Source organism: Monodon monoceros, unplaced genomic scaffold (genome assembly GCF_005190385.1).
Source record: "Monodon monoceros isolate NGI ecotype Baffin Bay Population unplaced genomic scaffold, NGI_Narwhal_1 Super_Scaffold_21, whole genome shotgun sequence".
Classification (NCBI taxonomy): domain Eukaryota; kingdom Metazoa; phylum Chordata; class Mammalia; order Artiodactyla; family Monodontidae; genus Monodon; species Monodon monoceros.
The window spans coordinates 80,674,220-80,699,113 of record NW_021703778.1 but is presented as its reverse complement, the minus strand read 5'-3'; the positions used below and the strand labels follow the sequence as shown (position 1 = coordinate 80,699,113).

Genomic DNA, 24,894 nt, shown 5'->3' with positions numbered 1-24,894 from the left:
TATGTAACTAAAATTGACTCCAGAAGTGCCCTAGGACCTAACGTGCCCAGTGGGAGAAATTCAGAAGCACCCCAGTGTATTCCCAGACAGCCCCCAGCCCTGGTGAGACATTTGACACTTACGTAGAAGATGATTCTAAAACCAAGTAAATGGTTGCAGAATATAGAGCGTTCTTTGGTTTCTTTTGGTTTTGCACACAAAGCAAGCTGCAGAATGATTCATCTCATATATGAAATTGATAGCAAAAATCGTAAGTAGAGATCATCCCAGGAACATAATAGTAGTTTGGTCTGAAGCAATCTATTAATATACAACATACTACTAGAGCAAAGCGGAAACCCTTCTGATTATCTCCATGGATACTGAGAAGGCTGTGACGAAAAACTAACATCTACATTTCCCCAGAAAGCCTTAATAGTTTGAGAATACACAGATACTTTTTATTATGACAAGGAAAATACATGTCTTCATACAAGTTAAACAGTGAGACATTAAACCATCCCATTGATGTCAGGAACAAGACAGGTATGCCACCTGAGTCACTATTATTTAACACTGTTCTCAAATGCAGTTGGCTAAGAGAAAGAAATAAGGGAAATTAGTGGAAAGGGGGAGGCAAAAGAAAATCTTAGAAGCAGTAAGCAATCATAGTTAGGGTGTTTGATTATAACACTGATATGCAAAATCGACTACTTTCCTATATATTCAGTGAGAATACAAAATGTAAAAACTCATTGCATTAAAAATGGTAGCCAAATGACATCTAGAAATAGACAATAACAAATTCATAGGACCTATCTGAAACCATAAAGCTCTACGAGTGATATAAAATTAGATTTGAATACAAGCCTGGATTGCAGTATTCTTCGATAGGAGGACAATCTAGAAATTCATTGTGATCCCAATTCTTTAAAAAGTTGCATGTGTGTTTATGAGAAAGAGTTACAGAAAAAAAGAGAGAGAGGAAGAGAGGGAGAGAGTGTAGAGAAGAGCCTTGATTGAAATGTTTACATTAATATGAATATTTTATATTAATTGGAATGAAGCCTCAGAAATTCAAGGAATTCATAGGGAGACAAATCAATAAAACAGAAGTAGACCCAAACACTTGGAGGAATTTAGTTTACAAATAAGGTGTCATTTTGAACAAATGGGGAAAAAGCAATTACATACCAGAATGCACTGTCATGTATTTTGCTGGCACAACTGACCAACCATTTCGAGGGAATAAAAACACATCTTTACCTCCATTTCCTGCAATAAATGAATTCCTGGGAATCAGAAGATGTAAAGATAAACAGATGAAACCATAAGAATTTAGAAGAAAATATGAGTAAATTTATTTATAATCTCAGAATGAGAAAGGTCTTTTAGAACTGGAAACAAATTCTGGCATCTAACAAGGAAAATATGGGTAAGTTGACAACATAAAACTTTAAACTTTATATATATATACATATATATATGACCATTAATAAGCAAATCAATAGAGAACGTCAAAAGACAAAAATATTTCAAGACATAAGACAGAAAGGTTTCAAAATACACAGCCAAATTAATTAAGAAAAAGCCAAAATTGTGTAAAGGACATAAATTTACCAAAAAATTACCAGGAAACATTTGAAAAGATGTTCAACTTCACTCCTAATAAAGTGAACTAAATCAGAATGATACTGTAATATCATTTTTCACCAGACTGGAAAAAAAAGTTGTTCAAGAAAACTGAGAAATCGACCTTTTCATTATACTCTTAAGTGTAGCCACGGGTCAATTTTTGAAGAATAATCTGGCAATATTGACAAAAGTGTTAAATGCACATAACCTTAAATCCAGCAACTCCATTTTCAAGTTGGAATTGATTATCAAGATACAGTCACAAAAGTATGCCATGATATAAGTACAAGGATGCTAATTTTAGATCTGTGTATAAAAATAAAGGCAGGAAATACTCTATAGGTTCACTAATAAAAGACTAATCAAAGAAATTATAGTGCACGGGGACAATGGAACACTAAGCAGCTATTAAGAATGAGGTAGATCTTTATATGTTGTTATGGAAAGATCTCTTAACACCAAGTGAAAAAAGCAAAGTGCAGGGCGCTAGAAACAGACAAAAAAGGAAGGTGTCTCTCCACATCCTCTTCCTCCCTGCTCAGCCTCTCTCCCTTCCTTTTTTTCTGGAAATGCCCATCCCTCCCCAGAAGCTCACTGATGGTCCCCTGTGAGGAGAGAAGGCAGGGGCTGGGGTGGGTGGGGGCTTATTTTCAGCCTTTCACACTTGTCTTCCTATGTGTGCATCTTTTCCTTATTACTACTTTTTAAATTGCAGAGTAGTTATTTGGGCGGTCAAAATACAAACCCCTTTTGTTTGCCTTTTACATTTTCCTGTATAAAATACAAAACCAAAAAGGTTTTTCATTAAAGGAAAATGTAGTAGGGATCAACTTCGAATAGCAATAAGAAATGAAGCACTCTCTTTATATACCAAAACACTTCTAGTTGTTTCTAAAGACACTTTAATAGACAAAAAAAAAAAAAAATGATTGTGCATTTTTTGTCCACTCCACATAGAATGAGTGTACTCTGAGGATGACCCTGCTCCAAATGGTATGTTGCTGAAATGCCCTTATTTATCAGCCTTCTTGCTGTAAACCAGGGGCCTTTTCTGAAGGTGCTCACACACACATGTTCTCACACACATACACACACACCATACACAAGCCTCCATCTTCTTCAGTGCACACAGATCCACCCAGAAATGAGCGAAATAAATGGCTGAAGAAGTGCATGCCATTTCTTTTGCTCTGAAAATCAAATCTTCCCTCATGATGTATCCATTTCAGGGGTTAGAAGCAAATTAAAGATCCCCAGGAGCTCAGACACCTTCTGCAGTTTTGAGCTCTGAGGGTTACAACAGAACAGGAGAGATTGTCTTATGTCTTCCTCTGATCACATTAAACAGTAAGGATGGGAGAAGCAAAGGGATGATTGTCAGCTAGACAATCTAAGTGGAGAACTGCATCACCACCTGGATTTAAAATAAAAGTTTCCCAAGCTTTCAAAGCACACACCTCCGGTGAATCCACCCATTCAGCCAGCTCTCTGGGCTGAAGCTGTGTGTGTGAACTGTGGGAAAGCAGATCCCCCCCCAAACCAGAAACTGGAATTACTGGGTGTGCAGCCACTGTTAGTCTGTAAGCCCCTCCTGCTAACCACCACTGGCCGGCCATTCAGGAAAGCCATCAGCCATGCCACCCCCTCCCCAGTTCCTGCCACAGAGGGAGCCAGAAGAGGCCCAAACCCCTGCCCCTTGGCCCTGACACATGGAGAAAAGGCATAGAATACTTTGGTGACTTCATGTTGTGCATTTGTATGGGTCCACAAATTTGTAAGGCTAGTCAACTCCAATACATGTGAAGTGTCTAATGCATTATTTTTTAAAAAAACACATATGGTTTAATTTAGCTTCAGCTATTACTTACATTAAAAAAAACAAACACATAGATGGTTTAAATCAGCTTCAGCTATTATTACATTGGGTGGTAATTCTAATAGAATTCTACTTGTCCTTTGGGCTTTGTCGACTAGAACAGCCCGACTCAACCTGCCAGTGTCTGGGAGCAGCACAGAAAGCTTGGGAGTGCCTGGGATCTACAGAAATCCCCTTAACTTGACTGGGTCTGGTCCTGGTTCAGAATGAACACACACCTGTGTCCCTCCTGGTTCCCCTCACGGGGTAGGCTGGCAAAAAAGAGTAATTTACAAGATGAACTATTACTGTGTCTTTTTAAAAATGTAGACACAGCATAAAACTGTTTCTCTCTACCAACTGTCTTTGGTAGAGAAAATTAAAGTCTGAATTGAAGAAAAACCAAGCAGTTGGGTTTTAAGTTTTAGTTTAGTTTTGTTTCATCAGTCAATTATCTGATGGATTTACTGAGTGTAATTTATTATGATTAGCTTCAATCTAGATTTGTACACAGGCAAAGCAGATATGAATTTTCATGTAAGCCCTCACAGCAAGTGACATGCAGGCATGCAGACCAGCTACCCAGGCCTCACCTGGCAGTCAGTCCTGAGCTACCCGAACCTCTTTGAAGGGCACACCAGGCAGTGGAGAATGGGCAAAACGACCTCTCCAGGGTCCTGCTGACTATAAGGATGCTCGGAGGATATCGAGTGGCCCATCAAAGAGGGTTAAACAGAAACGTGCTGAGATCCTATTACTGAAAGTAACAAGTAAACTGAAACCGACATGACAGCGATAGGGTATATCTGCGTCCTCGGGTTTAACGGTGCTGTGGAATCAGCACCCCAAAGTTCTCCCTAAGCCAACGTCATCGCCCATCTCTGCGTTTCCTACATGCTGGGAGCCAGGACGGAGTCAAGCGAAGTCTTTGGACACAGCCTCGACGAAGTTGGGCGCCGACATCAGGATGCCGATGGTGCAGAGGATGGTGAAGACCGAGAAGGCCATGAGGCAAAGGCGGTCCACCACACAGGCCGCGAACTTCCACTCGCTGCACACGGCCTCACTCTCGTCCTGGCAGCGGAAGCGGTGGGCGATGTAGCGTACCTCCTCCAGAATCTTGGCCAGGTCCGGGTCCCCCTCCGAGGGCTGGCCGCAGTGCAGCAGGTGCTCGTCGTGCGTGGGCGAGCAGGCCACGCGGCCGCACACGACCCCCGAGTCAGGGGTGGGCGCGCAGTGCACGCTGTCCAGGCCACGGAAGCCGATGTACAGCAGGTTGCCGTTGGTAGCCGGCGGCCCCGCAACGGCGCTCATCTCCACGCTGGCCAGGCTGCAGCGGCGCTGCTTGTGCTGGCAGGCCGGCCGCACCTTGTCCTCCCCCGGTCTCTTCATGCGCAGGAACCAGGCACACCAGTTCAGGAGGATGACTCTCGTCTGCAGAGACAGCACACCGTTAGGGTGGCCGGGAAGGGTGCACGGCTGGTCCATCCAAGGGGATGCTGTGATACCAGCTAGACTTCGTGGGGGCGGACCCTAGGGGTGACAGGTCCCCAGGCCTTCCCAGGCGAGTTTACACAGGCAAGCAGTGCCAACGCGGTACAATGGTTGAATCGAATGTGAGGCAATGACAAAGCAATACAGAAAATCACCCTGGGAAGGAACTATGCGCACACTGCCATCTCAAGGAGGACAGCCTGTGTGGGAGGAGAGGGCTGTCTTCTAAAGAGAGCCCTGAGCTGGGGAACAGAGCAAGTCACCCTCTCCGGTCCTTCCTCATCTGGAACTAGGGACCACCAACTCTAACTCCCTGTGAGGTACGCCAGTGTGCGGTGACAAACTCACAAGGGCACCCCTGGAGATGTTAAAGTTTCAAGGGCAACCCTGTGGCATGTGTCAGACACTGTGTGCACCCCTAGCCTGAAACAGTTCAGACTGTCACATTAGATCACTGCATTCCTTGCATGATGTCCTATCCTTGCAAAGTAGATTTTGGAACTTGTCCTGATAAAAGGCAAGTGCCAAGAAAGTCATCGTGGAACAGACAAGGAGGGTAGCATGCTCCCAAGGTGAGAGAAGTTTGCTGTGCCAATGGGTGCTAAGCTGTCGGGGTATAAGTACTTAGTAAGTTGTTTTGACCTGTTTAAATAATAGAACCGTTAGGTATTCCTCTTGTCCTAGGTGCTCTGTGGGGGAAAAAAAAAACAAAGCCCTGAGACATGAAAGGTGCTGTGAACCATGGGAGTTTAGGAACCTCTAACCTAACTCATTAGGCTGCAGTGAAGACTGAAGGAGATGATATGAGACAAAATGCTGTGAAAAGTCTGAAGCTGGGGTTGGCAGACTTTCTTTAAAGGGCCAGAGAGTAAATATTTTAGCTTTGCTGATATAGTGCAAAATCAGCCATACATGCAAAAGGGCAAAGAGGCTTTTTTTCCTAATAAAATTTTATTTGCAAAAGCAGTTGGCAGGTTGGATTTGGCCACCAGGGCCATAGTTTGTCGACCTCTGGCCTAAAGTGTTTTATAAACATACATTACCTGCATGCATAGAAGATGCTGGAGAGATTTGTTTCTCCCTTCTAATAGAAAGAAAAGAGCCTTGTGAAACCTCAATCCAGCTTTTAAAAAATCCTTGCAAGCCTATTTAGACAAGTGCAAGAAAAGTGAGCCCTTTCCCTGAAATGATCCAGATACTGATTTGAATTTTGGTTTATGATTGTAGGAAAATTCCATCAGCAGTGTAGCAGGTATGCTTCCCATCTGTAAGTGCAGGCAGCAAGTTGTGAAATTCGTGTCTGCCACCCTTCTTTTGGTAACCATTTTTATGACACTTATCAAAGATAACTGCAGTTATCTGGTCTGGAGACAGCAATGAAAAGAACAAGAAGGCGTAAGAGCAGTTTTGCAACAGCTGTAAAGATCACCCTCTGTCCATCATAGGCGGCAATTTTTATCCTGCCCACACCCTATGGACATACTTCCAGAGCCTGGAAGAGCCAGCCTGCAGACTCTGTTTTCCAGGATCAGTAAGGAGCAGAAACACACAGCCCCACGTGGACACGAGGCTCAAGACAAGCCATCTCACCTGGGCATCTCAGGGTTCAGTGAAGTGAGTATAATTCCCCCATTTTACAGGTAAAGACGCTGAGGCTCAGGGGGAGGTGGTGGGGAGTTTGGGGTGAGCAGATGCAAACCATTATATATAGAATGGTTAAACAACAAGGTCCTACTGTATAGCACAGGGAACTGTATTGAATATCCTGTAATAAACCAAAATGGAAAAGAATCTGAAAAAGAATATATATGTATATGTATAACTGAATCACTTTGCTGTACACTAGAAACTAACACAACATTGTAAATCAACTATACTCGAATAAAATAAATTTAAAAAAAAAAGAATCTGAGGCTCAAAGAGGCAAATAAATTGGGTCAAGATCACACTGTGAGTTTGAGTCACCTAATGTGTTCAGACTTCTGCAGCCTCATCTGTAAAAGGGTCTGCTAGGTTCTCTGCAAGCCCCCTGTGACTTTAGCCAATCCCCCACTCAGAAGGCACCAGAAAGTTGGGGCCAGAGCTCAAGGGAGCACGTGGGGCAGTGAGTGTGCCCAAACCCAGAGGCAGCCTGGAAGGGAGAGCTGAGCCTCAGATCTAGGGCTATGCCTGCCAAGTGGGGGTCTGCACATCCCCTGGGGCATAGCTCAAGCTAAATCTATTTTGAATTTCATGGCCTAAATCATTAGCTTTCAAGGCTAAAGCATCTCAGAAGATGAGATTATCCTCTTGGCACTTCTCAGACTGTGCTTGTGACCTCTGCTGTTAGGTTATGGTTTGGTTTCTGGCTGTGTGAATGTCACATAATGTCACCGCACCGGCAGGGTCTTCTTCATGGCAACAGATCACAATGAAAGCCCCTCGGAGGCTGTTTATGTTTCATATGCACTTGGAAAGAAAAAAAAATGCAGTGTGTTATATAAAGTGAAAGAGAAATACAAGTTTCATATCTGCTTTGCACCATTGGCTTTAACATGCTCTTGCGCTGAAAGGTGAATAATCAGCATATGCTCTTAATTCAGATTTTTCTGGAACAGTAAAGTGCTACCAGGTCATTAAAAATGGTTTTGTATCTTACTGCCTTAATCCCCTTGTCTTTACATCAGTCAAAACAGAAGAAATAAGAATATGTGTTTATATTTTGGCATCTGCATAAACACTGGTAGGAAAAAGAAATTAATTGAAATGGTTATCAATTGGTGGTGGAAGTAGGGGGAGGGGCAGGAATGGGAGCAGGAGTTCCTTATGTATAATTCTTTTTTTTTTTTTTTGCGGTACGCGGGCCTCTCACTCTTGTGGCCTCTCCTGTTGCGGAGCACAGGCTCCGGACACGCAGGCTCAGCAGCCATGGCTCACGGGCCCAGCCGCTCCGCGGCATGTGGGATCTTCCCGGACCGGGGCACAAACCCGTGTCCACTGCATCGGCGGGCGGACTCTCAACCACTGCGCCACCAGGGAAGCCCATGTATAATTCTTTGATTTTGACTTCTGAAACATGTAAATGTTATTTCAAACAAATGGGTGGATAGACAAGAAAGTGTATCAGAGTTATAAAGAAGTCAGATGAGAATGTAGGTGAATGTGTGCAAACGTGTCTCAGCTTCTTTTCTTGAGGGGGGAGGGACTTCTCAAAACAAGCTCACAGACTGTGGTGATGTGACCCATGTGGGAGGTGGCACCATTTTGGGGAGCCCATTGCTGATGCCACGAGAGAATTATTATTTTTTTTTTTTTACATCTTTATTGGAGTATAATTGCTTTACAATGGTGTGTTAGTTTCTGCTTTATAACAAAGTGAATCAGTTATACATATACATATGTTCCCATATCTCTTCCCTCTTGCATCTCCCTCCCTCCCACCCTCCCTATCCCACCCCTCCAGGCGGTCACAAAGCACCGAGCTGATCTCCCTGTGCTATGCAGCTGCTTCCCACTAGCTATCTACCTTACATTTGGTAGTGTATATATGTCCATGCCTCTCTCTCGCTTTGTCACAGCTTACCCTTCCCCCTCCCCATATCCTCAAGTCCATTCTCTAGTAGGTCTGTGTCTTTATTCCTGTCTTACCCCTAGGTTCTTCATGACATTTTTTTTTCTTAAATTCCATATATACAGAGTGAAGTAAGTCAGAAAGAGAAAGACCAATACTGTATGCTAACACGAGAGAATTATTAAGTGTAAGGATTTGCTGTGGAAAAGAACTCAAGGGCAGTCACTCTGTAAAGCCAATTTCTTAAAAAAAAAAAGTGGTCTTGCCTAAGTTAATTTTTGGGTAACTAAATTATTGCACAATGGATATTTTTAGAAGGGCCAGGAACTCCCTGCTCCTGGAGATTAAGGGAATGCATCTTACATCTTGCAGTTACATTTAGTGCACTGGTGAGTCCTAAATTGACTCTGAACTTGGAGGCAAGATTTATGGGTCTGCAAAGACAGGCTTGTTTTGGCATGAGAGGGCTTCTTTAGCTCCCAACTGTCCCTAAGCCATGCTCTCTCGATGGGAAGACTGGAGGGTTTGTGGGGCCCAAGTAAGAAGTGGGGTGAGGGGTGGGGGGGGCAGCTCTGCCCTGCCGGGGGTTTGGTCACACCAAGCGAGGCGGGGAAAGTCCAGGCCCTGCTTGTCCCCCGAGCAAGGTTTCCCAAGAGCCCGGCGAGGGTGGTGTAGAGCTTTGGACATTGGACTCCAATGGAGCACGGCCCACGGCTGGGGAAGCATCAGCACACGTCACAACACATCAGTGCTGGGAGGCACTGGGACCATGTGGCCTGACCTCGGCTCAGATGACAAACATTTATTTACCATCCATTTCCTTTTTATTTTTTAATATTTATTTATTTATTTAGCTGTGCCAGGTCCTAGTTGCGGCACTCAGGAGATTCTTTGCCGTGTGCGGGATCTTGAGTTGTGGCATGCGAACTCTTAGTTGCGGCATGTGGGATCTAGTTCCCTGACCAGGGATCAAACCCAGGCCCCTGCATTGGGAGCACAGAGTCTTATCCGTTGGACCACCAGGGAAGTCCCATCCATCCATTTCCTTTTATCCCGTCATTCTGCCTTATACATGAGTTAACTTGAATTTGATGCTAACTAAAATAGCCTGTTTGTGGCCTATCAAACAGACATCTGCTTTAATTATTAGAGAAAAGGGCACATTGACCAGAAGTAAAGAATGTCTATAATAAAAATAAAGATTAAATGCCTCTCTTCCTGGAACACCAATGCTGGTCCTCCAATGATAAGACTCCCTTCTCAGGCGCCAAGGCCATGCTGACTTGCCGTGTACGTGCTAATCTGTGTTTCTGTTTTGTTTTGTTTTGTTTACCTTGAAGAAATGTAACCCCGACTCATTTCATGTTCTTTGTTCTGACAGGATATAAAACTGTGCTGAAAACCCTGCTACTCCAGAGCAGCTTCTCAGATTAATCTGGGAAGCCGGCTTCCAGGCTAGTCCTCAGTTTGACTCAAATAAAACTCTTTTCTATTCTTCTTATTGATAGTTTATTGATTATTTTCATTGACAACTGATTGTATATATTTGTACACTGTTCACTCTATTTCTTACTCTTTTCCCTCCCCATTCTGTTTTGAAGATCCAACCAGCAGCTGTGTGCTCATCTTGTGTGTTGCTTCTAACAGTGTACGTGCAAAAAGGAGGTTTAGAAACACTGTCCAGTGAAAGGTGCAGAGTGTTCGACCTGAGCCCTGCTCTGGGATATCAGATTGGAAGGACAGCCCCATGGGACCCTAAGAGCATTCACCATACTGCCCTGGAAGCAGAGACATGCAGACAGGTAAGAAATTGCAGATTTTTGTTTAGGAATGCTAGCTGTCTGTGGGATTTTTAAAATAGGTAAGTCATCCTCGGAGCCTCCCCTGGGGAGGGGCCCTTAACCCCCCCTCTGGTGGAGGAGCTGGGGAGGAACTCACCCACTTGGGCATCTTGCCACCGTCGGGGTCGTGGTGGTGGTACTGTAGCACGATCACTGTGACGACCACGGAGAGGCCCACGATGATCATGGTGCTAGCGAAGTACTGGGCTGCAGAGAGAGCAGATGCAGGGGAGACCTGGGGCCTAGGTCACAGCGTGTCACCATGGCACAGTGCAGGGGACCCAGACTGTGTCTTGACCACCAGGGGCTGGGGAGCAATGCCCAAGAGCAGAGCAGGACCTCCCCCAGGCCTGTAGCCCACCACGCACATTCCTGGTGGGCAGATGCCAATCCAGAGCACACAGACCTCCTCCTCCCACCCTGCTGAGCGGCCTCACCAGCTGACTGCACTGCTGGGAACCCTGCCTGCCTCACCCTTCAGTGAAAGCTAACTGCACCTCACAGGATGGTGATAAGGTTGTCCGATGAGAAAGCACCATTGTCAGAACTGAAACCACCTGGCACAGAGGGTGTGATCACCACTGTGATGACTGCAGGCCACGGACAGGCTTCGGGGATCTAGCAAGGGCAGACCCGGGTGCCACTGGCTGACTTATCAGACCTGAAAAATGACTCTACTAATGATAGAGTCTGCCCCCATCTACTTACTGAGAGCCACAGGGGTGGGGAGTGCCAGCTGTGCAGCCGGAAGAAGAGGTCAGCTGCAGTGTCTTTTCAGGCTGAGAACATCAGCTTCAGCTCTGATGGGCAAGGATGCATTTCTCCACCTTGGACCAGGTGAGAAGCAGCATGGAGTTTCCCCCCCCCGGTCCACTGGCGGCCGTCTGTGAGCCTGGACAGACCACTCAGCCTCTCTGGGCCTCAGCTTCTTCACCAGTATAACAGGGATGGAAATGCCTTCTCTGCAGGGTTTGCACAAGGATTAGCAATTTTATGGGCCAAGGGTATAGGAGAAAGCTGGCATGGGTGGGCATTCCTTAATTTCCAACTCTGATTAGTAAACCTTCAGTGTGGGGGAGGCATAAATTAGGAGGTTGGGATTAACATACACACGACTATATATAAAATAGATAACTAACAAGGACCTAGTATTATACAGGGAACAATACTCAATATTTTGTAATAATTGTAGGTTATTTGTAAAAACCTATAAGGGAAAAGAATCAGGCTGTACACCTGAAACCAACACAACATTGTAAATCAATAAAATAAATAAATAAAATAAAAAGGGATTAGAAGCAAAGATGGATTCAAGTATAAAAAGAGTATTAAAAACTAACAAAACAAAATATATATACACACAATGCTTGTCTAAGCAACAGAATAAATTATCCTAACATAAATGCAAACAAACAAACAAAGCCTCAGTGTGGCCAACCACCAAGGGGCTGGGCCCTTAAAGAAAGCATCCTGGTACGAGGCTAAGTGTGCAGGCACACACTTGGTTAAAAACACCTCCTGCCCTCCAGGCAGGCAGGAACTCATTGCTCTCCCAGGGAGACCAAGAGGAACCTACAAGGAGCTACCAGACTTATCATCAGCCTCAGGGACCTCTGGGGAGGGAAGGGAGGGGGGACCAAACTGTGACTGTTATGGGCTGCATACTCTGTCCCCCTAAAATTTATATGTTGAAGCTGTAAACCCCAAGTACCTTAGAATGTGACTGTGTTTGAAGAGAGGGCATTTAAAGAGGGAATTAAGTTAAAATGAGATTGTTAGTGTGGCACCTGGTCCAATCTGACTGGTGTCCTTATTATAAGAAGGGGAAATTTGGACACACAAGGAGGCACAGGGATGTGAAGATACAAAGGAAAGACCATGTGGGGACACAGCAGAGGGTGCCCATCTGCAAGAGAAAGAAAGAGACCTCAGGAGAAACCAACCCTGCTGGTTGGAGGTTCCAGCCTCCAAAACTGTGAGCACATAAATTTTTCCTGTGTAAGGCACCCAGTCTGTGGAATTTTATTGTGGTAGCCTTAGCAGACTAATACAATGACCTATGGAGGGATCCAGGCTGACTGGATCCCACAGCTGAAATCTCAACAACAGAGGTCAAAGGCCAACAGCATCCCATCCTTCTAGATGTGGGCTATGCACCAACCAAGCCTGTGGGTTCATCAGACACAACAGGGTCTGCCGACTGCCCCTTTAAGGGCGGTTTCTGCTGCAGGTCTCTACTGAAAGCATTGTGCTAGAAGGTAGAAAGGATGGGGTCAGAATGTCAGGTGGGAAGAAGGTTCCTTGCTTCCAGGACGGTACGGAGAGAAATATGACACCCTCAGAGGCTTTTGATACCAACAGTCTGTCTGGTCAAAATATTACACATCCAGAAACCTCCAATAAGAAGGGCCTTGGCTTCTTAATTCGTGAAGCCTGGCGATATCGTGTAAGGCACCCCACTCCTACTTACCCCTGGTTAACCACACAGGATTGCCACCCGTATACTGCTTTCCTGTTTCTGACCTCCACCGCCAAATGGGAGTGGGGACTCTCATTAAAACTAATATCTATTGGCAGAGTGTTTGCTTCCTGTCCTCATAACTGGCTTGGAGGTCTGGTTCCCTGACCAGGAACAGAACCCTGGCTGCAGTGGCCAGGGTACTGGGTCCTAACCTCTGGGCCACTGAGCACCCCTCGGCACACTCCTGCTAATTCCAGTCCAGTCCAGGGAGGTTCACAGCAACAGGTGATGCTGCCTCCTGTCTCTGTCATCCTTCCTTGGGCAGAAGGTCATCCTTACACCTGCCTTTGTGTGTGGTTTGTGCATCCCCTGCTCGACCAGTCCCTGCTTCACCTGCACCCTACTCACATGACTGACTTTCCCCCCTAACTGCAGAGCCTAAAGAGTAAATACCTACATCCTTGTCCTGCTGCCCCGAAGCTAGTGATTGTTTAATCTTTAGTTCAGAATGGCTCCCCTTTGATAGTTGTTTAACAAAGGGAAGACCTCCGCCCCTTGAAGGTACTTAGCCCAAGGGGCTAAGAGGGCTGTGCCCCTCTGCTGGTTTCCCAGGTAACCGATGGGCCAATCTGACTTCAATTCCCCTAGATAACTGGTGGGGTGTCACTCCAGGACCCTTTTGCTTCAGATGTGTAAGATCTCCCATCTACCAAACAACTGATGTCCTGTCTCTGGACTCTTTCTTCAGTCTTGAGTCTGGGCAAGTATAGGGCTTGCAGGCCTGCGAGTTGCAGCCCAACATGTGGCCAAAACATATTTGTCCTGTTCACCTTCCCTCACAATCGTTAATTTTCTACAGAGACATCACGTTATCTCAAGAAACAACGGATGAGAGTTAACGTGTAACAAATAATTTGTGGAAAAACAGTTACTCAAGCTAAAATAATGCATCTTTAATGGTAAAAATCTCTGGCTCCATAACAAGTGTGAGGGGGGCATTGTGGGAGAAAAGGGGGCATTTCTGCATCTCAAGGCCAAACCACAAAGCCAGACTCCCCCTCCCCTTCTATGTGCCACGTAAGCAGAGGCCATGGGTCAACTCTGAGTAGTTAGAGCAAGTCATCTCCTCACAGCAGAAAAGGGGGGCCATGCAGCCCTCCAGTCTCCTGCGGGACACGTTTCTGCTCCCTGCCTGTGCTGCAAAATCCCAGGCACTCTCTAAGCCCATGTTTTTAGAGGAGCTGGATGCTTGCTTACCTATCAAGGGCACTGAGTCAGAGGTAGCAGGCATGATCTCAGCCACCAGCAGCATGAAGACGGTAAGAGAGAGTAAAACTGTGATCCCTGGAACAGAGACATACAGTGGTCCCTGAGACAGAACAGATGGTAAGGCCTGAACTCCATCCAGCCCAAGAGTCAAAGGAGGTGTGGAGGGAGGGATGGTGGTGGCCATGACATTCCTGAAACCAAATGCACAGTTTTCTATATTGATGGGAATGGGCATCTTTCTGGGGACCGTCTGTGCCATTTACTGGAGTTCCAGAGGAGTCCCTGGGAAAACAAACTTAGGAGCCAGAACTTTAGAAGAACAACTCAAAATAAATCATTGACCTCAGCACATGTATCTCTCATTTTCTTTATTACATTAGTATCGAGAGGTAGTTTCATGTAGCAGGAAAAAGAAAACATACAGTTTGAAGACCTGGGTTTTGTTCTTGACTTTTCTACTTACTAGCTGTGTGACCTTGGATAGGTCATTTAATGTGCCTGAGGCTCTTGTATGAATGAAAAATATCACCTGCCATATCAGTAAACAAAGGATGTTGCAGCCATCAAGCCATCACATTACAGCCTCCCCAGTGGGGCACCCTGAGGGGACTCGGGATGAGAAAACACAGGATACTGGCCCCAGAGAGCTGAGGTGCATATCAAAGGAGTGATTTCAGTAAGCCCAGACTCTTGCATCTTCCCATACACAGAAAAGCACTAAATTCATTAACTTGAGGTGTTTGGTTTTCTTTTTTTTTTTTGCGGTACATGGGCGTCTCACTGTTGTGGCCTCTCCCATCGCGGAGCACAGGCTCCAGACGTGCAGGCTCAGCGGCCGTGGCCCACTGGCCCAGCCGCTCCACGGCACATGGGATCCTCCCAGAACAGGGCACGAACCCGCGTCCCCTGTATCGGCAGGCAGACTCTCAATCACTGCGCCACCAGGGAAGCCCTTTGGTTTTCTTTAATCAACAGTAATCTTTTGATGTTTTGACTACCTGGTCTTTGTAGCAGAAACTCCCATATACCCTGGCTCCTCCCTTCCCTCTTCAGAGCTGTCCCTAGAACTATCTGAGATGCTATGTCTCAGGCTTGAAGTCCTCAGAAAGTCCACCAAATAAAACATAATTCTTAACTTTTCGGTTGAACATTTTTTTTCAGTTGACACTCACAGTCAGAAGTTCTAGGTTTGAGAATGATTTCTATGCGTACCAAATAGGATCTTTAGTAACTCTGAGATGCTGAGGAGCTCATTTCACCAATCTAAATCATAGTTTTCTTATCTTCCTATTGGAGGATAATCAGGAATTACACTGTGTGTGGCCATATATAGATGCAAGCTGATACTATATTAAACTAAACTGTGTCCTGTCCACAATAAATTCCAGCTGGTTGCCACCAAGGGGTGGGGTGGGGTGGCAGAAGGGGAGAAGGTACAGGCCCCTCAGGGAAGAATTGGTTCTTCCCTGGGCATCCCCATCCTCTCTTCAGGATCAGAGGAGCCTGTGGAATCTCAAGAGGGCCTGGCCATCCTGCACAGTGGGCTGTGGTGTCAGGGAGCCACCCTGGGCTGGGATGCATGGAGTGGGCCCTGGACATCTCTGCACCTAGAGCCCAGACTGCCACCCTCAAGGCAGGGCCCTCCCATCCCAGCTCAGACCTGGTACTCACCCAGGGAGATTTTCTCCCCAGAGTCTGCAGGGAGCAAGAACACGAGGAGGGCCAGGGCAGAGATGAGCACACAGGGGATGAGAAGGTTGAGGCCATAGTAGAGGGTCCTGCGGCGGATGGTGACAGTGAAGGTCACATCCGGGTACGGCTCTTTGCAGCACTCATAGAACTTCTCACTCCGCTTGCCAGGGATCCCTTCAGTTCCAGGGGAAGAAAGGAACCACCGTTGAATAAAAGGATGCAGTTTATTTTAAGGGGTTATAACACACACACAGAGCCATGGAATTTGTTAAGTGCAAAACACTGGCTAATTGTTGTCTGAATAAATGCTTTAGGTTTATTATTTAAGGGTATCTTAGTGATATTTGAACAAATTGGCAGGTTTTTTATGTATTCAAATTACATGTGCTCTAGACTGAATGTGTCCCCTGCAAGGTTCATATGTTGAAATCCTAACCTCCACAGTGATGGTTATTTGGAGGTGAGGCCTTTGGGAGGTGATTAGGTCATGAGGGGGAGCCCTTGGGAATGGAATTAGTGCCCTTATAAAAGGGACCCCAGAGAGCTCCCCTATTCCTGCTGCCATGTGAGGACACAGCCTGAAGACAGCTGTCTGTGAACCAGGAAGCAGGTCCTCACCAGACGTTGAGTCTGCCAGCACCTTGATCTTAGACTCCCAGCCTCCAAACTATGACAAATAACTGTCTGTTGTTTATAAGCTACCCAGTCTATGGCATTCTGTTATAGCAGCCTGAACGGACTAAGACACCATGATTATAAATAATACATTGTAAACTCGACACCATTATAAATGTAATTATTGTTTTCTATTTAAAATCATCAAATATAGGTTCCCATCAACTGCAATTTGCTGTTCCACCTGATTTTCGGGATGAAGCAGATTTGAATAACGTAGAGATGCCCATACTAGCACTGACCTTACCATAACTGCAAGTTCCTTATGGAAAGCACTGAATTTTCTCATTGTTTTTTGTTTCTCATCCTAGAGCTCTCAGTAAATCATGGAGAATGCTGCAGGGTTCAATAACTGCTCATGCTGAAAAGCAGAGTGGAAAATCCCAAACTTTTTAAGCCAGCACAGTAATAAAGCAGCTTCCTTCTATGTTGCCAGTATCACGTCTTTGCTGGGCTTACCCACAAGGTCCCATTCTCCATTTGGGATATAGCCACTGATGTCTGCCTCCTGCATCTGCAGATCCAAGGACCACCCTCCATAAGACCAGGACCCAAACTTCAGTTTGCACTGCTGCACGTCAAAGGGGAACCATCGCACATCAATGTAGCAGGAGCTCTTGAAGATGCCTATGTGGGCAATGAGACAAATCAAGACGAAAGCAGGCTGAGACCTGCTTTAAACACACAGCAGTCTCACACTGTTGGTGGGAATGTAAATTGGTGCAGCCACTATGGAAACAGTACGGGGGCTCCTCAAAAAATTACAAAAAGAACTAAAAATGATCCAGCGATCCCACTCCTGAGTATACATGGAAAGGAAACAAAATCAGTATCTCACAAAGATATTTGTACCCCACTGCAGCATTACTCACAATAGCCAAGACATGGAAACAACCTAAGTTTCTGTTGATGGATAAACAGATAAAATATTATATATATATATGTGTGTGTGTGTATATATATATATATATATATATATACATAAAATCAAATTTATGTGGATTATATGGAATATTATTCAGCCTTTAAAAAGATGAAAATCCTGCCATTTGCAACAACATGGATGAAACTGGAGGGCTTTATGGTAAGTGAAATAAGCCACACACAGAAAGACAGATCCTGTATAATATCACTTACATGAAGAATTTTTTTAAAAAAAGTTTAACTCATAGAAACAGAGTGGAATGGCGGTTGCCAAGGGCTGGAGGTTGGGGGAAATGGGAGAGAGGTTGATCAAAAAGGGAACAAACTTTCAGTTATAAGGTGGATTCATTTTGAGGATCTAATGTACAGCATCGTGACTATAGTTAATAATATTTTATACTTGAAATTTACTACGTGAGGTGATGGGTGTGTTAATTAACCTGATTGTAGAAATAAATGATTTCACTATATGCATATGCATGTGTGTGTGTGTGTATATATATATATATACACATGCATATGCATATATATCACGTATATACATACATATATTATACATATATATGTGTATGTGTATATATATATTACAATTTCATTTGTCAACTACACCTCAATAATGCTGGAAAAAATATTAAAAATAAAAATAAATGCACAGCAATCCCTTGGTCTCCATCCCATACACTATTCGTAACACACAAAGCCTACTCTTCATGGAGTGAAAAGCTTGCTATCCTGATCAAGCATCGGCCGGTTAAACGACGCATCATTTCTGATGCTCTGCATGTCTCATGATCAATGCTGTGCACACATCCCCTGGACCATTTGAGATCCCTTCAGGAGGAGGCAGTGTGAGTACCGGGGCCTCTCACCTGGGTGTGACCAGAGAGGCTTCAGCCCATCCTGCCCGTCCAAACTAGACCTGTCCAGGACAAGCTGAGTCTTTCTGGAAAAATCTCTAGAAAAGAGTTCAGTTGAAGCTTTACTGTCTTTTACATTTCAAAGGCTACACCGACATTTTCTGTTCTGAGCAAAGAATTCAACATTCTGTAAACTTGCTCTTGCCATGCATGTGCATCTCCAAATTCTAAACAGTAAGAGAGATGTAAATAATGTAAAAAAAATCCTATAGAAGCTGATAAAAATGATGAAGAGCTTAGAAACAGAATCTGAAAGGTCTGTGTGCGTCTGTGTGACTGTGTTTGGTGAGGAGCAGGAAAAACATTTTCTTTAGGTTAAAAATTGAGAACATACTTGGTTATCTAGAAATATATATGGAAGATAATTTTAACTAGCCTGAATTCTAGATTATAAACAGAACAAAACCTAATAGGTTTTAGTTGAAGAGGTAGTGTTTGGACAAAAGCTAGAGTTTCCACTGAAAAGAGGACAAGTTGGGAGTAAATTTGCCAACAGGTCACTGAGATAATTCCACACCGGCCATTTATGCCTATGTGCTCCTTGCTGCCCAGAGAAAGACCAGAAGGCAGTGATGGCACAAATAGCTAAGGGTCCCAGTGCTCACAGGGACAAGGCAGACGCTCTGTAAATTTCTGCTTCCAAATTTAAAAAAAATGAATGGAGGGACTCAACTTGCTAACGGGGACCCCCCACCCACCCACAGTCAAACTGGGAAAGGATAATAAACTTCCTGTCTCCTCAAGTCCCTTTAAACAGGATTTGCAGCATTACATCCAATGTCCACAGGAATCTGGAAGTCATTACAGACACTGCCCTCCCATTAATGGGCTGAATCCCCCAAAACTCTCACTGCTGGTAGAAAATGAAACTGTAACTGTATTATTCCATTTCTATCAAATGACCAGAAAAAGAGACTCTCTAGAGGCAGAAAGGAGGTCAGTGGTTGCCTCGGGCCGGCAGTGAGGGTGGGGACTAACTGCAAACAGGCAAAAGGGATCTTTGGGGGGTGATGGAAAATGTTCTAGAACTAGATTGCAGTCGTGGTCGTACAACTCTGTGAATTTACTAAAAATCATTGAATTGTGCACTTAAGATGGGTCAATTGTATAATACGTAACTTACACTTCAATAATGCTGTTAAAAAATAAAAATATGACATGGGAAAGAAGTCATTTCCTAATAACCAAGTCTATTTCAAAGCTTGCATCTGAAGCACTTTTTGCCTGTTTAGTTGCTGGAGCAGAGCAGCTTCCCAGTTCAGGTCTACACGACCCCAGGCGCAGTCTTGCTGCCCTGAACCAGACAATCCCACACTCTCTAGACCAGAGTAGGGGAGACTCCCACAATCAAAGCTCAATGTGCCCTCCTGACAGACTCCGGGGGCCATGCAGGCTGGGATGTAGGAACTGGCCCCAAAGGGGCTGCTGCACAGAGGGCTCGGGGGTCAGGAGGACTGCTCCCGTGGCTGAAAATAGCCTCAGCCTTCAAAACAACCCGCAGCCCAGTATTCTTCTACGCTGATGACTGCTGGAGGTCATTTTCCAAAATAGTTCTCATGATAGAAGCTACAACTTCTAGGCCTGGTGTAAAAGAGTGTACCAGTGATGGAAGACCCATCCCCGAGGTCTTTGTTAGGAGGAAGGCTTGCGTGGCCTGGGGGAGGAGAGGAGGGGCTGAGGAAGAAGCAAGGAAGCACAAGGTTTAAGACAGAAAACCTGAAAGTCTGGAGTCCTTCCATCTCCTCAGACAATAATGGATGGTATCTGCCTGTGACAGGTTCAATCCCTGACGTGTCCGTTTACCTACATGTGTGCCAGGCCGCTGGTTGATGAGGGTGGTTCTAAGGGGAATAAACACAGATCCTGCCCTTGGGACTGTCATCCTCTGCTAATGAGAAAGAGAATGTAAACAACCACCCAGGAGGCAAAGCCAGCTTTGCTGTGAGCTGTGAGATGGATCCAAGGGCACAAGATGGGGCTGACTGCTGGAGGGTGTGTGTGTGTGTGTGAGCATAGTGTGTGGTATGTTTTTTGTGTGATGTATCTATATGTGTGGTGTGTATGTATGGCGTTAGTGGGTGACATGTGCACGTGTGTGTGTGTGCACGTGTGTGTGTGTGTGTGTGTGGTGTAGGTGTTGGTGGTGAGGGGGGAGGTGGCTGCAGGCTGCCTGGGAACAGAAAGTTAAACAAACAGTTGCAGTGGGGGAAATAACCCTGGAAAATAATGTGAAAAATCATCTAGAAGATTTAAAGAAATCTGTTAATATCTTGAGGGCACGAAGCCTGGGTTTCCCATGGCATGGATCACTCACAAGCAGCCCAAGGCCCTGTGAACTGACAGGAATGATGGGAGGAGATTCAACCCCAGCAGTTACCCATCAGCTGCCTGAGAAGGAGAGACGCTCTTTCGGGAAGAAATCGCTGATGAGTCCCTTGGAAACCACCTGTTCTCACCTCTAACAAGCAGGTGGGCTTTAATGCACGCACGCAAGAAGCCAGCCCAGCAAGGTCACCATCTCACCCTGACACTGGAGGGCAGCACATACCCAGGTACCCAGTGCAGTGGGAAGGAAAACGCAGGCTGTGAGGAGGAAATGACCTGGAGGTTGGTTGCAGGCTATAAGGAGAACAGAAATGACCTGACAACGGAGACTTGTTTTAGTTGTGGATGAACTTTAAAGAACACAGGACAATAAGGACAGAGGACATGTGTTGGCAAAGACAGCTTAAGCCATGATCCCAAGAGGAAGACAGCATTGCCACGCTCAGGGAATACATGCAAGCACAGAGGAGAAGTCAGGATGGCTGGGCGTGCGTGGAGGCTAAGGATGCTCAGAGCTCAGAGCCAGCCGCTGCCCCTGCGGGCACCGTCGGGCACCCCAACCTCCTTCATGCTGTCTAACTGCAGGGGACAAAGGGAGCGGCACTTACCTGGAGGGAGGTACTGGCAGTACCCAGAAGAATTCACTAACACGTTGGTGTGGAACGTGGCGTCAAACCGCTCATCAGCACTGGAAACAGGAGAAGGATCCGTGAGCCAGCCCGGCTGGGCAGTGGGTTCCCCATGCCCTTAGGGCAGTTGTTCCTGCAGTCCGAGCAGCTCTGAGAGGGGCTGCTGCTTGCAGTTGGGACAGCCAGCGGCGGTCTGAGAGCCCCACCTGTGGCTGACCTGGAAGGTCTTCCCAGAGCACAGGGGGAAGAGACCAGTGCCCACCTCCATTTCATAGGGATGCCTATTTTTTCCATATGCATATAAAACAAAGCTCTTAGCAAAAATGAAACCTGAAGACAACTTAGGAGGACACTGGCAGATGAGACATTTCAATCCATCTCCAGGAGATAAAGAGTGGGGGGAAGCACAGTGCCCCTCTATCAGCCCTTAAGGGTGGGATTTGGACCCACTGTGTTCAAGGCCCTAGTTCCAGCCCCTTGAATGGGTCCAAAGCTCGGTTGGTGCTTGAGAAATCCATCTTGAGTGACTGAGGCTGCAGGTGCATGGGGGAGTTGGGCAGCCCCAAGGAGTACGGGCCTCCAGGATTAGTGATGACAGGAAGGAGCACAGGTGGAGACAGAAGAATTAGGCTCAAGTGTAGAAGAACGCACTCCAGCCCCACCCCCTGCCCATGGTCAGAACCTCCTACAGCCAGGAGTTACCAACCTGGTTAAAGGGGGCACACAAAACGGAAAGGAAAAACAATTAAGACCAACAGCCCTTATTATCCAGGTCTTTCATTTTCTGTGTTCTGACACTTTGACATCTGGGGCCTTGCTGATCCTGGAGGGACTACTCCCACCCCCACCCCTGCCCCAGGTCAGCCAATTCCTAGAGATAGCAAACAACTCGCTCAAATGGAAAGCAACCAATCCAGAGCCCACACCCCCACCATCTCTTTTATGGAGCTCTCACCCTCCTGGCCACCATCCACCTGCCCTAATCACCCCAGGACCAGGTACCAGACAAACAGGGACAGGCCATATGTACCCAAGCCTGCTGAAGGCATTCCCGGTCCTAGCCCTGCTTACCCTGCCTCACCAGTTCTATTCCATGGAAACCACAATAAAGGCTTTTGACCACATTTTCCCCTCACGCCCTCTGCCTCCTGACTGTCCCTAGTGCTTCCCTGTGTATAGCGAGCATGCTCCTGTTTCCAGGGAACTGTAAGATAAACTTCCTTCCTTCCTGACAGTCATTTCTGTGTCTGCATTTTACCATGCCTGATTAAAACATATCCTTAAAATGTCAGATGTAGTGAATGGACTTGAGGACACGGGGAGTGGGAAGGGTAAGCTGGGATGAAGTGAGAAGGTGGCATGGACATATATACACTACCAAATGTAAAATAGCTAGCTAGTGGGAAGTGGCCACATAGCACAGGGAGATCAGCTCAGTGCTTTGTGACCACCTAGAGGGCTGGGATAGGGAGGGTGGGAGGGAGGGAGATGCAAGAGGGAAGAGATATGGGAACATATGTATATGTATAACTGATTCACTTTGTTATAAAGCAGAAACTAACACAACCCTGTAAAGCAGTTATACTCCAATAAAGATGTTAAAAAAAAAAATGTCGCCCTACAGGTGAATAAAAAAGTAAACAGCCTCAAGAAAACGTAGGCAGCCAGTCAAGGTGTCAGCACCTCGAGTTAAGTTTCCCTCATTTTAGCAACTGGAGAACCTCTGCTAAGGGCTGCCCACGTCTACAGAACTTCTGCAGCCTTTTCTGTTCCCAAAATCCTCTAAAGGGGAAGCTCACCGTCATGAGATATCTGAGGACAGCCTTCACTGTGAGAGACAAGGACAGAAACAAGAAAGATCCAAGAAGAAACAGTCAATGAAAGGAATGAAAAATTACCTCTTAAAAAAGTAATATCCTCACAAAAATTCAAGAGGATGTTGCATTTAGAAAAACAAATGGCAATATGGAAGTTAAAACATGATCTATGAAATACACCTTTATAAATTGGTGGGAGGTTTGGCTGATAAGAATCACTGAGATGAAATGTAAGACCGAAAGGATGAGGGCCTCAGAGTAAAGGCCAAGGAAGCAGAAGAGACATGGGGGCGGGGGTGGGTAGTGGGAGGGAGAGAAATCACACAGAGAAATTGTAGAGCTGAAAGAAACCCCTCCAATGTGAAGGCAAAGAAAGGTGTTTTTAAGAACATTAAGGTGCCAGAGAGCTTGTTTCTTATGTATATTTTCTTGGTCATGGACTTGAGCATCAGCTCCAGAAAAATGAGGGTGAATACTAAGGAAGAAGAAATAAACTTTCAGACCAAACCTAAAGATCTGGAAAAGGAATTTTCATGATGAGCTGTGTAGTGGGTCTAGAAAAAGGGGTGGGGTCCAAATTACAGCAAGATATAAGGGGTCTCTGAAGAGAGTAAAGTGGATTCAGAGTAATGAAGAGAAGAAACAACAAGGTGGAAAACACCGTGGATTTGACTAAGGGCACATTGTTTTCAAAAATCTTTAATTAAAAAAAGCCACCAGAAACTTCAGGAAAAAACTGTTCAAGAAAGCCAAGGTTTGAATATGAAACAAAAATGTGATGAAGCTTAAAGACAGAAGGAAGGGAGGAAGAATAAGTTACAATAAAAAGATAATCCTCTGAGATGAAAAAGGACACATCCACCCCCTGACTTCCAAACACACTCAGGGAGAGAGAGGAGGAGGAAGGCTCAAGATGTAAATATTCTTTGCTTCACTGCAGTCTGTACCTGACTGTCTTAATGACACACAAACAGTGACTGGGAACCAAATATCTGAGGATGTGGACCTTCACAAACTCACCCTGGATTTTACCCTGCTTTTTAAATTAGGTTCTCTGAAACCCGAAGATTCTGTGGAGGTGCTTCAGATTTCTGCAAATGTTTGATTCCAATATTTTATTTTCCTTGTGTTTCAAAATGCATCATTGGATGAATGGATAAAGAAGATGTGGCACATATATACAATGGAATATTACTCAGCCATAAAAAGAAACGAAATTGAGCTATTTGTAATGAGGTGGATAGACCTAGAGTCTGTCATACAGAGTGAAGTAAGTCAGAAAGAGAAAGACAAATACCGTATGCTAACACATATATATGGAATTTAAGAAAAAAAAATGTCATGAAGAACCTAGGGGTAAGACAGGAATAAAGACAGACCTACTAGAGAACGGACTTGAGGATATGGGGAGGGGGAAGGGTAAGCTGTGATAAAGCGAGAGAGTGGCATGGACATATATACACTACCAAACATAAGGTAGATAGTTAGTGGGAAGCAGCCACATAGCACAGGGAGATCAGCTCGGTGCTTTGTGACAGCCTGGAGGGGTGGGATAGGGAGGGTGGGAGGAAGGGAGATGCAAGAGGGAAGAGATATGGTGACATATGTATATGTATAACTGATTCACTTTGCTATAAAGCAGAAACTAACACACCATTGTAAAGCAGTTATACTCCAATAAAGATGTAAATAAAATGCTAATAAAAGTCCAAAAACACTCAAATAATTGTTTGCGAAATTTTAACTCTTCAGACACTACCAATGTATTAATTCACGTGGCCCGTTTAACTTTTCTGGTGGACATGAAACTAAAACTCCTCTTGCCATGAAT

The 24,894-nt window shown here is 45.3% G+C and overlaps 1 protein-coding gene across 1 annotated transcript in view; it reads right to left on the bottom strand.

The window, feature by feature from the left end:
• Window positions 1–4,273: 4,273 nt before the first annotated feature.
• CHRNA7 (cholinergic receptor nicotinic alpha 7 subunit) overlaps window positions 4,274–24,894 on the bottom strand; it is a 122,246-nt gene continuing 101,625 nt past the window's right edge. The window contains exons 5-10 of the mRNA XM_029238334.1: window positions 21,226–21,305; window positions 16,911–17,078; window positions 15,756–15,950; window positions 14,073–14,159; window positions 10,452–10,561; window positions 4,274–4,903 (exon numbers count right to left, since the gene is read on the bottom strand). Of these exons, the coding sequence (XP_029094167.1) occupies window positions 4,385–4,903; window positions 10,452–10,561; window positions 14,073–14,159; window positions 15,756–15,950; window positions 16,911–17,078; window positions 21,226–21,305 (1,159 nt within the window). The 3' untranslated portion in view covers window positions 4,274–4,384. The remainder of the gene's footprint in view (window positions 4,904–10,451; window positions 10,562–14,072; window positions 14,160–15,755; window positions 15,951–16,910; window positions 17,079–21,225; window positions 21,306–24,894) is intronic.